General features: G+C 35.8%; 1 protein-coding gene across 1 annotated transcript in view; it reads left to right on the top strand.

Moving 5' to 3' along the window:
• Positions 1-17,448, top strand: part of LOC124722042 — a 312,916-nt gene that overhangs the window by 244,424 nt on the left and 51,044 nt on the right. Inside the window, exons 5-12 of the mRNA XM_047247233.1 lie at positions 5,248-5,416; positions 5,548-5,661; positions 5,743-5,991; positions 11,614-11,733; positions 11,858-11,994; positions 16,119-16,332; positions 17,156-17,233; positions 17,320-17,424. Of these exons, the coding sequence (XP_047103189.1) occupies positions 5,248-5,416; positions 5,548-5,661; positions 5,743-5,991; positions 11,614-11,733; positions 11,858-11,994; positions 16,119-16,332; positions 17,156-17,233; positions 17,320-17,424 (1,186 nt within the window). The remainder of the gene's footprint in view (positions 1-5,247; positions 5,417-5,547; positions 5,662-5,742; positions 5,992-11,613; positions 11,734-11,857; positions 11,995-16,118; positions 16,333-17,155; positions 17,234-17,319; positions 17,425-17,448) is intronic.

The following is a 17,448-nucleotide window of genomic DNA, read 5'->3' as shown; positions in this document are numbered from 1 at the left end:
GTAGTGATGAAATCATTCTGATATATCCTCTCTGTCACTAGTATTTGTCCACCAAGTTAGAAAGAAGATTCTGTCAAATTTGGAAAGTAGGATAGCAGATGGAAGTCAATTTCTACTTTATTAATACATTACTTACTGAGGCTTATTGAAAAAATAGCATGAGAACAAAACAATAAATAGTATTAAGTATGCAGGTATGTGAATTGTTTAACAACGCATATTTATCTTGCAGGATCCTTGTGCAGTAACTTTCGGTACTGACAACCTGTACTCACTGTACTAAAGCATTTGTTGACTATCTGATACATTTATTTGGAAAACTCATTTTATTTAATTCTTTAGAGCATAACAAAATAAAACCAATTTGAAAAGAGCATTTTAATCAGTTACATATTGATCATTTGTGTGTACAAATAAGTGATAGCTGTAAGCTACCAGGTCCTGTGAATACAGAGAACAATGCAAACCATACAAGACACAGTCACATCTCTAAGGTCATTTGCAAAAGTCCATTGCTAGATTTTCAAGGCATTTCGTCTATATGCTGCATATAATGTATTTTTCATGCTCTGTAAATATCACTTAAAAATGAGGTGCTCACTTGAAGGTTCCACAGTGAATCAGGTTGTTATGAAAGTAATGTTTAATAAACTAATACAGAATCCAGAGTTTGTGCCAAGAAATGTATATCAAACAGTGAAAAATGTGAAAGATGTTCAGTGCTTCTGTGTGAAATCTTAAACATACTTAAAAGTTCTAAAAATCAATAAATAAGATTTGTTTGGATATGTTATGTCAATGTATTAATCAGTCTGTAAGATGAGGATTGCAGGAATAATAATTTGATGTTCATGCCCAAAACTTTAATTTGGTAAACCAGTTTTGAGATATGCACTGTGAACACAATGCTTCTACCTACAGATACTTTTTATTAGCCCAGGTAATCAATTACATTTTCAGAATCTGCAGTACAAGTCAGGTGATGTTATTTTCTTCGTTTTTCACATTAAAACTTGACAAATATATTTTCTTTCATTCTTGTGGTTTCCTCATCTGAAATTTAATTCTTATGTGGATAAACTACTGCAAGTTGCTAATAATGAGTGTTTATTGCATAAATAATAAAGTATTAGGAACTGTCACCAGTTTAGTCAAAGAAAATAAGAATGTTAATTTAACAAATGAGGACATTAAATGTGAGATACATTCAACTTGATCAATACCACCTCAAAGAAAATAACAAATTTGAGTCCATCTGTTCCAAAAAAATAAATCAAAATTCTAAATTTAACATCCTGAAAACTGGACACTGTAAGCTGTTACATAATTTTAGATGAGATAAATAAAATGACATTAATAATCATACAGTAGTGTTTTTCCTGGATATTTAGGATGTGATATTTTTGTAAATGGCCACAATCAGTTTACATAGAAATATCCATGATTCTCTTGGTCAACTGGCTATGGACTGTGGTACTTGTCTCTGTATGTAGTTCTCTTGGATGCATTTTTTGGCACACTAGTGCTTCCATGTTCTGAAAAGGGGAAATGACTGTCCAGGATACACTCTTGTCCTGTACCAGATCTAAACATACCATCGTGTCCTCTGTGATGAGAAATCTGGTAGCAGAGTGTGATTACAAGCAAGATACTTTAGTTTTAACTAATTTATTCACTGAAGAAAGAACAATATGTTGGACACACTGCACAACATTAAAAACATACACATTCTATCCACGTACATAGCATGTTAAAGACTCTCCATTATTAAAGATGAAAATGTAACAAACAAATCATAGGGAGTGTAATATAGAACTGCTGTTCTTTCACTCTACCTCATTTCTATATAATTCTGATCTGCAGCTTTACAGATTCCCAATGCCATGTGACAATTTCCCAAGTTAATGTTTCCACAACAATTTTGTAAAACATGTCAGCTATATGGTTTTACGTAGAAATGTACTTTTCTATTTTCCTCTTCAAACATAAACCTCTAATAAACTCATAGTTAATATACATGTATTTTAGTCTTTCATGTTTCCTGTTTACAAAGAGAGGCAGTACAAGACTGATAGTATTTAAATTATAAGTTTTTCAGTTTCAAAGTTGTTATGTCATGGAACAGCTTCTGAAACCACAAATATTCTGCAACCCAAGTTGCAAGTGTTAAAAATTCTGCTTCTGTAGAAGACAATGCTACAGTACTTTTGTTTTTTAGTTCCTGAACTTACAGTGCTACCAGACAGCTGGATAGCCTAACCTGATGTTGATTTTCTGTCTGAACTATTAGCCCAGTTGGCATAAGCTTCATCAGTTTTATTTTTTCCACATTTTGATAAGGCATACATAATCTGCTGTGCCTTTTATGTAATGCATTATTCTATTTAAACATTCCCAATGTGATTTCTTTGGACCACTTTGATAATGACTGAAATAAGTAACAGCATAGCTTAAATCAGGTCATGTGTTTTAGTTTCATAAAGCAAACATCTTATTAATTCTGCATAATGCACTTTCTCATGACATCTCTTCTCATCCTCAACACCTCTGTAATTAAATTCTGCAGGTGTGTTAACTGGCTTGCATCCATTCATACCAAACCTCATAAGCAGATTTTACAAATAATTTTTGACCCAAAATTATTCCCTCCTCCCTCTTATTTATATGAATTTCCAAGAATGGTCTCTAATCTCCCAAATCTTTCATTTTAATTTTACTTCTTAAAGCTAATTTGAATTCTTTAATTTTCATCTTATCATTTCTTAAAATGCTAACATCATCTACATATAACAAAACATTAACCTTAGTGTTACAGATCCTGCAAGTTTGCAGACACACATCAGCACTCCACTGAACAAAGCCTAGATCTTCAACAGCCTTGTCAGACATTATATTCCAAGATCTTGAGGCCCACTTTAAACCATAAATTGCTTCGTTTACCTTACCTACAATACCTGGTTCACATTAAATCCTATTCATGTCTGTACATAAATATCTTTATCTAAATTTCCATTCAGAAAAATGGCTGTTGCATCCATTTGATTTGCAGTCAATTTTTCTTGATTCCCGACAGCAAGTAATGGTCTCAAAGATGTCAGCCTTGCTATAGAAGCATATGTTTATGATAGTCAAACCCTTTTCTCTGAGAACAGCCACGAGCAACTAGTCCACCTTTATAATTACTAATGTTAGAAGCATTGTACTAATTTTGTTATTGCCAAATTTGATTATCATGCAAATGTTACAGAAATTCTTTTGTGAACTCGAATGGGAATCCCTGGAGGGAAGATGATGATCCTTTCATAGAAATCTATTGAGAAAGTTTAGAGAACCAGCATTTGAAGCTGATTACAGAACAATTCTACTGCTGCCATATTACATTTTGCGTAAGGATCACAGAAATACGATAAGAGAAATTAGGGCTCATGCGGAAGCATACAGATAGTCATTTTTTCCTTGTTCTGTTTGTGAGTGGGACAGGAACAGGAATGACTAGTAGTTGTACAAGGTACCCTTCGCCAAGCACCATATAGTGGTGATTATTGGTGTAGATGTAGATGTAAATGTAGAATGTTGCCCATATCATCATGTTTCACTTTAACAACCCACTTAATGTCTGTAGCCTTCTTGTTTTTAGGTAATTCACAAACTATTGAGGTTGTGTTTCCATTTATTACTCTCATCTCTTCTGCTACAGCATGAAGCAATTCTTCTTTATCTGATTTGCTGTACATGTCACTGTAAGTCTCTGGGACAGGCTTGATGTACATTTCTGCATTCAGTGCTAATACAGCATAGTCTTCCATCCAAGCTGGACATTTTCTTTCTCTTACACATCTACAGATTTCATATCTTCAGCTTCATTAGCACTTGATATGGAGTCATTTCTGTAGTCATTAACATTTTCTTCATCCATGAGAAGCTGACCATTTCTATCTTACTTGCAAGAGAACCAATCTTCATAACTAAAATCAAAACAATTTTTATCAAAATTGACATCTTTTCCAAGAATGATCTCTCATTTGCAAATGCCATAGCTGACTCTAGAATCTCTCAGGAAGTTTCATAGCTGACTCTGTTAACACAGTATCCACCCATGAAGCACTTCTTTATTCTGCAATCAAACTTTACAGCAATTGCTTCCCCAGGAGATTGCAAATGTGCAATGCAACCAAACACTTCAAGTTTCTCCAACCTTGCCATTTCGCCATATCACAGATTAGCCAGAATTGTCATTTTTAATGCATATATTATGTTTTGTTTATCAAGTAATTCTGTTTATCAAGAAACAGCAGTCCATACTGCTTCTGACAGTAAGATGTTTCAAGTACTGTTCAACAACATGCATCAAGCCTCACATGTAATGTTCCTATTCATGGGCTCTCTCACTCCATTTTGCTGTGGCGCATATCTCATTATCAATTCATACTCAATTCCCTTCTCTTTAACAAAGTGTTTCATTTTGTTATACTAATATTCATGTCCATTATTGCACCAGAATCTTTTAATCCTCAAATTGAATCAGCAGTCACGACAGCTTCATACTGTTTGACATATTCCAATATTTCTGATTTACTTTGCATCACGTATACAGCTGTGAATTGGGTGGTATAGTCATCTATAAATGTAATGTACTTCTTTGCGTAGTAAGATATGGGAGTAATAGGACCGCTGCTCTCACTGAGAGGAAGTTGTGAGATAGTCTAGGAGTAAATAAAATATTTTTGATCAAAATTGGAAAATCTGTACTGCCTTTCTGTTGAAATACCTGACAAAATTCATTTCATCGAACTGCATTGCCTTCAAAACAGTTCCTGTTTTTGCAGTGTTAATTTATATGTCTTTCAAGCATTTGCACTTTATCAGTCGCTTTTCAGCCATTCACACCAGAGTCCAAGTACCAGGAAACCAATTCATTAAATGCACCACTCAAAACACAACACAGAATTTTCTATGTGTCCAGATTGACAACAGTTGTGACATTTAAAACTAAAATGTTTTTCTCCATCTGAGCTATGCTTTTAACTTTTGCCAGTATTAATGGCCGCATAGGGTAGCTGTGCGGTCTGAGGTGGCTTGTCACAGTTCGCGTGCAATTTATTTATTTTATTGTTGAAACTTTTGAATTAGTCTATGTTAAAATTTCCACATTAATTGCTTTCTTTGAGCTGCTCATGTATGTGGTGTGAAAAATTTGTATCTGCCATTTTAGCAGTAATCGAAATAATGATTATCCTTTGATTTCAGATTTGTTACTGAAGGTGGCCCAAGTGTTGATAAACTACAACCTGGAGATCAGATTCTCATTATTAATGGGGAAGATGTAAAGAAAGCTCCACGTGATCATGTAATCCAGCTTGTAAGGTCATGTAAAGAAACAGTTAAACTCACTGTTTGTCAGCCTCCTCTTGACAATGTAAGTTAAAGTATTCTTTCATGAAAACATTCTAAAGTATATGAAAGTTTGCATCCCAAATCATTTATTGCCCAAAAAATATGTTAAGGACTTAGTTTTAATGCTGATAATGGTTTGCTTATTCTCAACAGTCAGCTCGAAAATCTGCACTCCTCAGTGCAGCAAAAAAGGCGAAGCTGAAATCAAATCCTTCACGTGTTCGCTTTGCAGAGGGTGTTGTTGTGAATGGATCACCACTTTTTCCTGTAAGTGAACTTCCCCCCATTGAAGATATGTTAGATCAGACTCATTAGTAAATTACTTTTATGTTTTATTTTTGTTTGCAGCCATCTACATTTTCCTCAGGAGACTCATCTGTTCCTTTCATGCCTAATGTCTTGAAAGTATTCTTAGAAAATGGTCAAACAAAATCATTTAAATATGATTCAAATACAACAGTTAAAGATGTAGTAGATTCATTGCACCAGAAGCTTTGCATAAAAGCTATTGACCATTTTTCTCTGGTTGTTGAACATGTGAAAAGTTTGAGGAGGAACAAACTCACTTTGCTGGATCCTATGGAGCCCCTAGCAAGGGTAATTATACAATAAAACAAAAATTATGTCTTTATTTATTATTTATAATATATGTATTCCATAAATGCATAAGTGTAAGTGGGTCAATCAGATATGAAATGACTCGAGACATAAATTAAAATAAATGTCATGTGACACCACAACATGGTCAAAGTCTTTCAATTGGATGCCACTTCAATAACTTATGTGTCCTTAAAACCAATGGCACCCGGTTTTCCCTGAACAATCACCCATCCAAGTACTAGCCAGGCCCAACATTAACTAACTTCAGTGATCAGGTGGGAACCAGTGTTACCAATGTGGCAACACCATTAGCACTCAACACGTAAATACAAACGATTACAAACAACAACAATAGTTACTAATAATTATGCAATAAGCCATAAATCTTTTATTTTAACTTACAGTGTAACAATAAATGTACACAAAAACTGTGTGTTTATCATGACAACTGATAAAGTATTCAAAATAACTCTTTCACTCTGCCGGGAAATGTGTGTTTTAAGTAAAATTTCCTCACAGATTTAAAACAAAATGTTACCTTGGGTTTTGCAGGCCATGATACATGAAAATTTTCTCCAGTATTCAAAATATGAAAGAGGTTAACATAATTTTATTTTATAACATGTCCACCCCGATGCCGGCACAGTAGCTCAGCGTGTTCGGTCATAAAAAAAAGACTGAGTTAATGGATCAACTACAAACTGAAACGGGTGTCTTACGACGTCCGCCCTGAGCAGATACAATGAACGAAAGCGAACAAAAACGAGATTTAAAAAAAAAAAAAAAAGTGGTCAGCGTGACGGAATGTCAATCCTAAGGGCCCGAGTTCGATTCCCGGCTGGGTCGGAAATTTTCTCCGCTCAGGCACTGGGTGTTGTGTTGTCCTAATCATCATCATTTCATCCCCATTGACGTGCATGTCACCAAAGTGGCATCAAATTGAAAGACTTGCACCCGGCGAACGGTCTACCCGACAGGAGGCCCTAGTCATATGATATTATTATTATTATTTTATAACATTTTGACAAACTTAAAAACTAATTAGTGACTTTTATTTCATAATTATAAGTGTACATGATGAGAAGTGTATACCAAAACATTTGTATTTCTGTGAAAGATGTCACTCAAAAAGTGCAGTGGAATATGAAATAAGTAATTTTTAAAGTTATGTTTTAATAAATATGTATTTCTCTTGTGCATCTAATATTACTAGGCAGTGCAATGAAGATTACAACATGAGCCTACTCTGTACTTGCTTTTGCTCAAGCAAAAAAATACTCAAGTTCTCAGTAGAGCTCCTCCATCATTCTAGTGTTGTTGTTATCATACCAAGAGTTTCATGCTCTGCAGAGCAGTTTATGACATTGAGGTCATTCATTGCTCTAGATGTTTAAAAAGCTTACCCTCTTATATTCATGACAGCACTGTCCATTGCATCATGGGACATAAAATATCTAAAATTATCTTTTTCTTTCTGTCTTTGGTGTAAGATTTTAACCAGTTAACCTGAGAGTCCATCATGATGAGCATTTTCTGGGAGTGCCTGGCTGTCTAAAAATTTGAATGCTTTGAGAAAACTACAGATGACATCATTATGTAATTTAATCTTATTATTTATAAATTCTAAGATATAGTCCTGTGAGAGAAAATAGCTTGATATAGGGAAACCTTATTCTGAAAACATACTCGTCTATTGTTAATTGTGTTTAGGTTTGCTAAGTATTCTGTAGTTCTGCTGTAGGGCTTACCGGACCTTCCTGGGAAAGTTTATGTATATATTTGTCCTTTGACCATTTTTGCACAATAGTATACAACACATCAAAAACAAAAAGTATGTATTGGACAACATACATGCAACATTTATTATCTAAGGATGGATAAATAAAGTAAATTAATCAATAAATATATCGGAGAGGATTTCAATGTCACTTCCTCCTAAGGCATACGCAGGTCCTTAATCAATGCATCATCTCACTCAATATTTTTTTTCATTTAAAAACAAGCAAATATTTGACATATAAGAATAAAAATAATTTACATCACAAACAAATTACATTGATAATTATATTGCAGCTACAATGCAACTTTGTCCTATTTCATTTTCAACAAACACATACATGCCACCTACTTCAAATACTCCTTCATTCACAAACTTTACCTTCTCCTTCTTTATTGGGCTAACTCCACCTAGTTTGCGATATAAAATAGGTATAACAGACCAATAAGAAAAACTAAGCAGAAACATTTTATTGGAAACACACAGGGTAAAATCAATGCACTCAGTATAGAGATGATATAATAAAAATCCTTTTATTATCTTAGTTTAACATATTGTGACTGTTGTTATGTGTGTGGTTTCATATTATAAACAAGAATATTTTATTAGCCGACACACAATTGTAAAACCTTTTCATGTACTTTTATCTATGTAACATCATCTGTGATAAATCCTATATCATTGTATATGATGAGTTACAAGGATGGTAAATAAATTGAATTGAATACTCTGCTAAACCCATAATGTATTAGTACTATTATGAGCCAATACATTCACTTAAAATGTAAAATTATATCTCCAGTAGAAGTATTTTAAATACTGCTTTAATCTTTCTTTCCACTTCCAACCCCTTGATGTGTTCTAGTAATGCATTATGAAGTGCTCAGTCCAGTCACATAAATGTGAGTACCACCTATCTTTGACATCAACATGCAGTAAAAACTCACATATGGCAGGTTACAGCATGAGCAGCAGAAGGTATATAAAGTGTGTTGTGGCAACGAGGAAATCAGTGCAGTCATAGTAGCAGTGCAAAAACAGAGTGATTTATCTGCCATCCAAAACGGAATGATCATTGGCTTTTGAGCCACGGGGCAAGCAATTCCAAAATGGTAAAGTTTGTGAAGTGCTCACATCCCATCATGATTGAAGTACACAATACATGGCTAAATGTTACTATCCAAAACCAGTGCCGAGGCAACTGTGGTGCACCACGGACTGTAGGTGAGAGTGGTGAACAGTGCCTGTGGGGAATGTCTGGGTGAATAAACATGCAACTGATAAGCAACTAACTGCCCAGATTAACAAAGGGGCTACCAATAGTGTCTCCACAATAACTTCTCAGTGAATGTTGCTACATATGGGCCTCCACAGCCATTGCTGCATATGGGCCTCCACAGCCAGTGCCTGGTTCGTGCATCCGTGCTGACACTAGACGTGGTTACTCCATGGTATTTTGCAGTAGCTACTGTTTAGTTATCTGTTACCAATAGTGTAATCAAACAGTAGTGAATCTCTTTGCTTATTTATGCACAATCATTATGTTGATTTATGTTCAGGTTCAACTGGCAGTACCTGCATCAAACATTTATCACCTGCTGATCTTCTTCGATTTTGCTATAATCTTTGCTGTTGCAAGCTTCCTGACAACAGCACCATTTGTGCACAATCTCACAGGGCCTCTAATGATATCCACTAGATCATTAATATGTATTGTAAACAGTAACTTCCCTATCACACTACTTTGGGGTATTATCAAAATTGTCTTTATATCTATTGATTTTATTCCCAGATGAACAACAAGTGACTTCTGTCAGTAAGAGAGTCTTGCATCCAATCATATATATGGTCTAATATTGGTAAGCTCTTATTTTGTTCACTCCTTATCAGTGTGGGACTTCATCAAACGCCTTCTCGAAGTCCTGGGGAAACAGCATCAACCTGAGTGCTGTTGTCTACAGTGCTCTGGATTTCACGGATGAATCAAGCAAGCTGAATTTCAGAGTTGACATTGACTTTTATGAAGGAGATCTTTGTTCTTCATCCGGCTGTGGTGGTCTAATGGGTAGAGCAGTTGACTCGGGGCTTGGAGGTGATTGGTCCAATCCCTGATATAGGTGGGGATTTCTCCATGTGGGTGGGGATTTCTCCTTAGTCCAGCCCCTCCAGGATAGCCACAGGTCTGCTCAGCCTGCTATCAAATGAGTACCAGAGGAGTTTCCCTGGGGTAAAAGGTGGCTGGTGTGATGGGCCCACCACCTTCCCCTCCTAGTACACTGATGAAAAGAGGCTGCAATGTGTGTAAAACATGTTCCATACTTGTACAACAGATTGATACCTGCCTACATTTTCTGATGGCTAGCTACCCTTTATTGTTACAGTAACCTATGATAAATTACTGGTAGAAGGAGAGAAAGTTCTTTCAAATAACTTCTGTATAATCTCACAGGTATCTCATCTAGCCTGGATCAAATAAATGTGCTAAACAGTGGTTTAGCACATTTAGTTGATTTTCTGTGCCATTACTTTGGCATTCATGCAATAACTGAAAGAAGGAACCAGTTGTATCTAGTCGACACACACTTGAATAGGAAAGGTACTGTAAGTGTACATAACTTTTTGATACATTTTTGTTGATTGATAAAGTGATAGTTAATGACATGTAAAGCATGCCAGTGTTTGTACTGAGGCCTGATAATATAATTCACCTTCTTGAGAACTAATCCATAGAGCAAAGTTATTTTGAAAATAATCTAATACTCTACTAATGACATTGCAGCTGGCCTTCAACAATTTTTTGGAACTATTATCTATACCAGAAGACATTTTAATTTCCAATTTCTTTTAATTTGCTTGCAGTTATGGATCATACATTTATTTGAAACATGATAATGAAAAGTTCTGAGTGGAACACAAATAATGGAAGGAGTAAAGGTAGCAATTCACTGTAGAGTTGAAGCATTTAGTGATCATTAGACACATAAACAAGACTGTAAATATTGCTGAGCTATCATACGATGTCCTCCTATAGAGCTAATGTAAAAACACTCATGCTTGGCTAAATGGTATTGCCAATTGTGAGATAGTAGTAATGTGTGTCTTTTCAGGATTACGAGGGACAGAAAGAGATATCACCACTTTAATGTAATACTGCTGGCTGGTTTATCATATTTTTGCAGTCTCAACCAAATATGTTGTATCCATATTTTGATTTTCTTCAGTTTCATAATCCATCATGTTTGAATTTTGTGCTCAGTTCCTGTGCCTTTGGTTGTCAGTCAAAGGAGACACAAAATGAAAAATAAAAGAAAAAGGCTCACTGAGGATGCTACGACTGTGGTAAAACATGTTTGAGTACTAAAGCAAAATAATTATTGTGTACCTGCAAAAAGGTAGACTCATCTTAATTCATTATTTCATGATCTGTTTTCAACAGTGATAACTTGTAAATAATGGGGGTAGGGATAGGAAGAAGGGAAGAGGAGGAGGGAGGGAGACTGAGACTGAGGGGGAGGGGAGGGGAGGGGGAGGAGGGGAGAGAGAGGGAGAGGAAGCATCATATTTAATTTGTACTGGCTGGGAGTGTTTTTTGTGAGTGCACTTTTGAGTACTTTTGTTAAAATCTCTGTGAAGCAAAAGGTTTAATACGAGATACATTTGATTTTGTGAAGCATGTCAGAGGCAACATGTTAGAATACAGGGCCATTAGGAAGACAAACCATATAGATTTATGTTTTACATTATTTTGCAACATCTCCTATTTCTACCACCAGCACAAACCACACCACTGCCACCCAGAGCTGTTCTGTAGATAAATGATTGTTCTTTCATTTTCATTTCAGATAGCTGCTAGACCAGGTTCTCATAACTTGAGGTGTCTGTTCAGAGTATGTTTTGTACCTCGAGATGCTTGTGATCTGGCTCAACAAGATCTTATAGCTTTTGAATACCTTTATATGCAGGTATGAAAATGTAAAACAGAGATTCATTTGTGTGTTGGTACTTTTATTTTACGTTTAAGACCCCAGTAAATGTATTACTGGATGTTTCTAATTTTTAAATAACTTTTGTGCATTTATTTTACAGTGCTGCAATGATGTTGTGCAAGAACGCTATGCACCTGAACTGAAATATGATATAGCACTACGTTTAGCTGCTTTACACATTTATCAGCATGCACTGTCCAATAATATGTCAGGGAAGATAACTGTCAAGGCAATAGAGTAAGTTATGAAAAAGTTTTAATATACCATTTGTTAGTGGTGGCCTTTCTTGCTGCAATGCTGTGTAGATATTCCAAGCTGTTTGGTAAATCATGTTACACTGTTCTGCTCAGGCTTATCAACTGTGTCAATCTGATATTTATTCAAATAATTTTGCTGTTCAACTCCCCAGTCATATGCAAAATTCAAGTTTCTTATATTAGTTGATTATTTAGCTTACAGTTTCTAGACATCACACTACTAAAAATTTCATAAGCACCACGCATGTTGTGCATGTTGTGATACATGGCAACATGTTCATCTTTAACAAATCTCAAATGTTTAAATGAATAATGTTGGACCTTATCTCTCTCCCTCTCTATCTATCTATCTATCTATCTATCTCTGTGCTCCCATTCCCCTCTGTTGCACTCTCACTCAGACATGAAACTGTGTGTGTGGTGTGTGTGTGTGTGTGTGTGTGTGTGTGTGTGTGTGTGTGTGTCACACATTCATTCATTGCTAGTAATTTTCACTCATTGCTAGATATCTTGCTGTAATGAAACTTCCAGAGAGATCTAATGATCTGAAAAACCTAGACCATTTACCTCTGTTCCCTTTCAAACACTATAAATGTTACCCTGCCTGCATGGTGGTCTCTCTTTCCTAAGAGAGAGGATATTGTGGAGAATGCCAATGCCATAGTTTAAGGCTGTTTCGAGACTTAATATTTCACACTACAACAGTTTTTAAACTGATTTTGAATGTATATACTTTATCTGTCAGACAACCTATATCCCTTAGTAAACACCCATGGTCTAGGGGTAGCATCTTTCAAAATGTCCTCAGTCCCGGATTCAAACCCTGCCACTGCTTAAATTTTGAATAAAAATCATCAGCAATGGCTGCAGAAGACTTCCAGCATAAGAAGTCACTCTTTTGCAGCCAGAGTCCTTGTCAAAAAGAGCGAAGGAGCAGACAGAGGTTCAGGGCACTCTCTTGCCCACTAAAGCCAAGGGAATTGGCTATGATCAACAGCATGAGGATGTAGAAGGCAATGGAAATGACTGCATTAAAGACACTCAATGTGTGCCCACAGAACATGTGGCCTGTAATTGGAAACCTGTCATGATGATCTCTCCATTGGCAAAAGATTCTGGACTAGCCTCCCATTTGGATCTCCAGAGGGGACTGCAAAGGGGGAAGTGACCATGAGAAAAACATTGAATAACCAATGAAATGATAACATTCTATGAAATGAAATGGGGCATGGAATGTCAGATGTCTGAAAGTGTCAGGTAAGCTAGAAAATCTGAAAAGAGAAATATCAAGGGTCAACGTAGATGTAGTGGTGGCCAGTGAAGTGAAATGGAAAGAAGACACGGATTTCTGGTCAGATGAGTATAGGGTGATATCAGCAGCAGCAGAAAATGGTATAACGGTAGTAGGATTCATTATGAATAGGAAGGTAGGGGAGAGAGTGAGTTACTGTGAACATTTCAGTGATAGGGTTGTTCTCATCAGAATCGAAAGCAAATCAACACCAACAATGATAGTTCAGATATACATGCCGACACTGCAAGCCAAAGATGAATAGATAGAGAAAATATATGAGGATATTGAACAGGTAATTCAGTACATAAAGGAAGATGAAAATCTAATAATCATGGAGGATTGGATTGTGGTTGTAGGAGGAGGAGTAGAAGAAAGTGCTGCGGGAGAAATTGGCTTGGTGCTACGAATGAGAGAGGAGAAAGATTAATTGAATTCTGCAGTAAATTTCAGCTATTAATAGCGAATACTCTGTTCATCAATCACAAGAGGAGGAGGTATACTTGGAAAAGGAGCTGGGAGATACAGGAAGATTTCAGTTAGATTGCGTCATGGTCAAGTAGAGATTCCGAAATCAGATATTGGATAGTAAGGCATATCCAGGAGGAGATATAGACTCAGATCACAATTTAGTAGTGATTTAAGAGTAGGCTGAAGTTTAAGAGTCTAGTCAGGAAGAATCAATGTGCAAGGAAGTGGAATACGGAAGTACTAAGGAATGAAGAGGTACACTTGAAGTTCTCTAATGCTGTATATCCTGTGATAATGAATAGTTCAGTAGGCAGTTCAGTTGAAGAGGAATGGACAACTCTAAAAAGAGCAATCACAGAATTTGGAAAGAAAAATACAGGTACAAAGAAGGTAATGGTGAATAAACCATGGATAACAGGAGAAATATTTCAGTTGATCAATGGACTTGTCTGTTGAAGTGATAGGAGAAGAAACCAGAGTCGATATAGGAGAGATAGAGGATCCAGAATCAGAATCTGCAGAAACTTTGGAAGAGTTAAAATCAAATAAGACAGTGCGGATAAATAACATTCCATCAGAATTTCTAAAATCATTGAGGGTAGTGGTAGCAAAATGACTACTCACATTGGCGTGTAGAATGCATGAGTATGGCTGTATACCATCAGACTTTCGGAATAACGTCATCCTCAGAATTCCGAAGGTTGCAAGAGCCAACAAGTGCGAGAATTATTGCACAATCAGCTTTACAATTCATTCATTCAAGTTATTTACAAGAATGATATACAGAAGTATGGAAAAGAAAATTGAGAATATTTTAGATGATGATCAGCTTGGCTTTAGGAAAGATAAAGGCACCAGAGAGGCAGTTCTGAGAGTGCGGTTGATAATGAAAGCAAGAGTAAAAAAAAAATCAAGATGCTTTCATAGGATTTTTTGACCTCCAGAAACTGTTCAATAATGTAAAATGGTGCAAGATGTTCAAAATTCTGAAAAAAAATAGGGGTAAGCTACAGGGAAAGAAGGGTAATATATAATATATACAAGAACCAAGAGGGAACAATACACGTGGAAGGTCGAGAACAAAGTGCTCAAATTAAGAAGGGTGTAAGACAGGGATGAAGTTAAGGACTTCTACTACCTAGGCACCAAAATAACCCAAGATGGAGCAAGGATGATATAAAAATCAGACTAGCACTGGCAAAAAGGACATTCCTGGCCAAGAGAAGTCTACTAGTCTTAAATATAGACCTTACTTTCAGGAAGAAATTTCTGAGAATGTACATTTGGAACACAGCATTGTATGGTAGTGAAACATGGACTGCAGGAAAACCAGAAGAGAATCGAAGAATTTGAGATATGGTGCTACAGAAGAATGTTGAAAGTTAGGTGGACTGATAAGATAAGGAATGAGGAGGTTCTCCACAGAGTCAGCAAGGAAAGGAATATATGGAAAATGGAGAACACTGACATGAAGTGGTGACAGGGTGGAAGGACATCTGTTAAGACATCATGTAATGCTTTCATGGTACTAGTGGTAGCTGTAGAGAAAGACAGAGATTGGAATACTCCCAACCAAATAATTGAGGACATGTGTTGTAAGTAATACACTGAGATGAAGAGGTTATTGGCACAGGAGAGGAATTTGTGGCAGGCTGCATCAAACCAGTCAGAAGACTGATGACTCAAAAAAGAAAAGGAAACTATCAGTGAGATTTATAGGTACGTATTCCCCTCTTTTATGAAATATGAATATATTCAGAACAGGATAATTCAGAATGGTCTGGCTTTTAATTTTGCATTTGTAAAAGCCATTATTGTTCACTTATTGGACTGAGTTGTTAACAAATTTTGTTAGAGAACAGATGCTGTTATGTTTTTTGGTGGTATTGCTAACACCAAACTGTTAAAATAGGTGCATGTAATTACTTGCTGTTTAAATTATGAATGATCCCCAAAACCAAATACTGATGGAAATGTGTAAAATATGTTGACTTGAGTTCTTTGCCTTCAAAATTAGCAAGTATTCTTATGGCAGAATTTACTGATGCTTGTGTATTTAAAAGATACAAAAGATAAAAGAAAACCAGTTACTACCTTTTACAAAATGTTATTTCTGTCTTACTCTGTTGATACTTCTGCATTGATCAAAAGAATACTTTCTGAATCTTCACAAAAAATGAACTAACTATGCCCCAGTAAACACTGAGTGCAGTAAAATTCAGTACAACAATGTGAATAAAAGTAATAGAAATGATTATTACCATTAAAAATCTGTATATTCTCTTAAAAATAATCATGGAAAAACTGTGCATCAGTATTTAACTAATATTCATTTTCCACAGGCGTGAATTTGGTCTTGAAAGGTTTGTTCCTGTTTCACTCATAAGTACAATGAAGAGGAAGGAGCTTCGTAAATTGATTGGCCATTTTCTTAAACTTAACAACAATCTTTCTCCATCAGGACAGAAGAGTCTTACAAGTTTGCAGGCAAAGCTGTATTATCTGAATATTATTAGTGAATTGCCAAGCTATGGAGCTAAATGCTTTTCAATAAATGTAAGAACATTTTTAATTTTATATAAATAACTTACGCGTGTACATGTAAGGGTGGGGTAGCTGTTCAGTACTTAATTTTCAAATTATAGCATTTTTTAAATATTCTCTGTAACAATATTATGAGAAGGAAAGTTGCTACTCACCATATAGTGGAGATGCTGAGTCACAGATAGGCACAACAGAAAACACACACACACACACACACACACACACACACACACACACACACACACACACACACACACACTCATGCAAACACAACTCACACACGACGGCAGTCTCAGGCAACTGAAACCACAGAAACCACACTGTCGCAGTTGCATTTGGGTGAGTGTGTGTGTGAGCGCGTGCGTGTGTGAGTCTGTTGACAAAGGCCATTGGCCAAAAGCTTTAAGTGTGAAAATCTTTTTGTTGTGCATATCTGCAACTCAGCATCTCCGCTATATGGAGAGTAGCAACTTTCCTTCTCATAATACTGTTACATTCCATCCTGGATTTTCCATTTTTTGATTTAATATTCTCTGGCTATTTTAAATGCAGAAGCTGTCTATTGAAAGTCTTCATTGTTGCTTGGAAAAAAATCTCTGAAATATGGTCAGTTATGGTAAAAAAAGTAATATGTGCATTTTTTTGTGCAGCTGAATTTGGTACACTAGTGTAAACTATAATGGGGGAAACAAACAAATTCTGATCATTTTTAAATGATGTTGTTTATAACATGATAATTTATAATATAATTGTAGTGTATTATGCTTATTGTAAAACAAATAACTAAGCAGAAAGTGAAGTAAAAACTACAGTACTCTTTGTTTTTCTTTTTAAGGACATGAGCATTGAACGTGTCATTTTAGTCAGCCCTAAATTTGGAATCAGTCAGATAACAGGTTTGAGGAACAGTGTTGTAAGTATTAGTATTCCGTATTTGATATTTTATTCATTATGCAGATCTGTTTTGAAATTTATTTAAAGCAAGACAAATTGTTACAGCCTGTTCCACTGGCTGACATAGAGCAAATGAGCCAGATCACAGTAAAGCGAGAAGATGAAATAACTCGCTGTGTAAAAATTCATTTTCCAGAGTCAGATAAAAAGGTAAGCTACGGCTGTTGATATGTT

This window comes from Schistocerca piceifrons, chromosome X (genome assembly GCF_021461385.2).
Source record: "Schistocerca piceifrons isolate TAMUIC-IGC-003096 chromosome X, iqSchPice1.1, whole genome shotgun sequence".
NCBI lineage: Eukaryota > Metazoa > Arthropoda > Insecta > Orthoptera > Acrididae > Schistocerca > Schistocerca piceifrons.
Note: the sequence above shows the minus strand (reverse complement) of the source record. Positions and strands in the feature narration are given on the sequence as shown.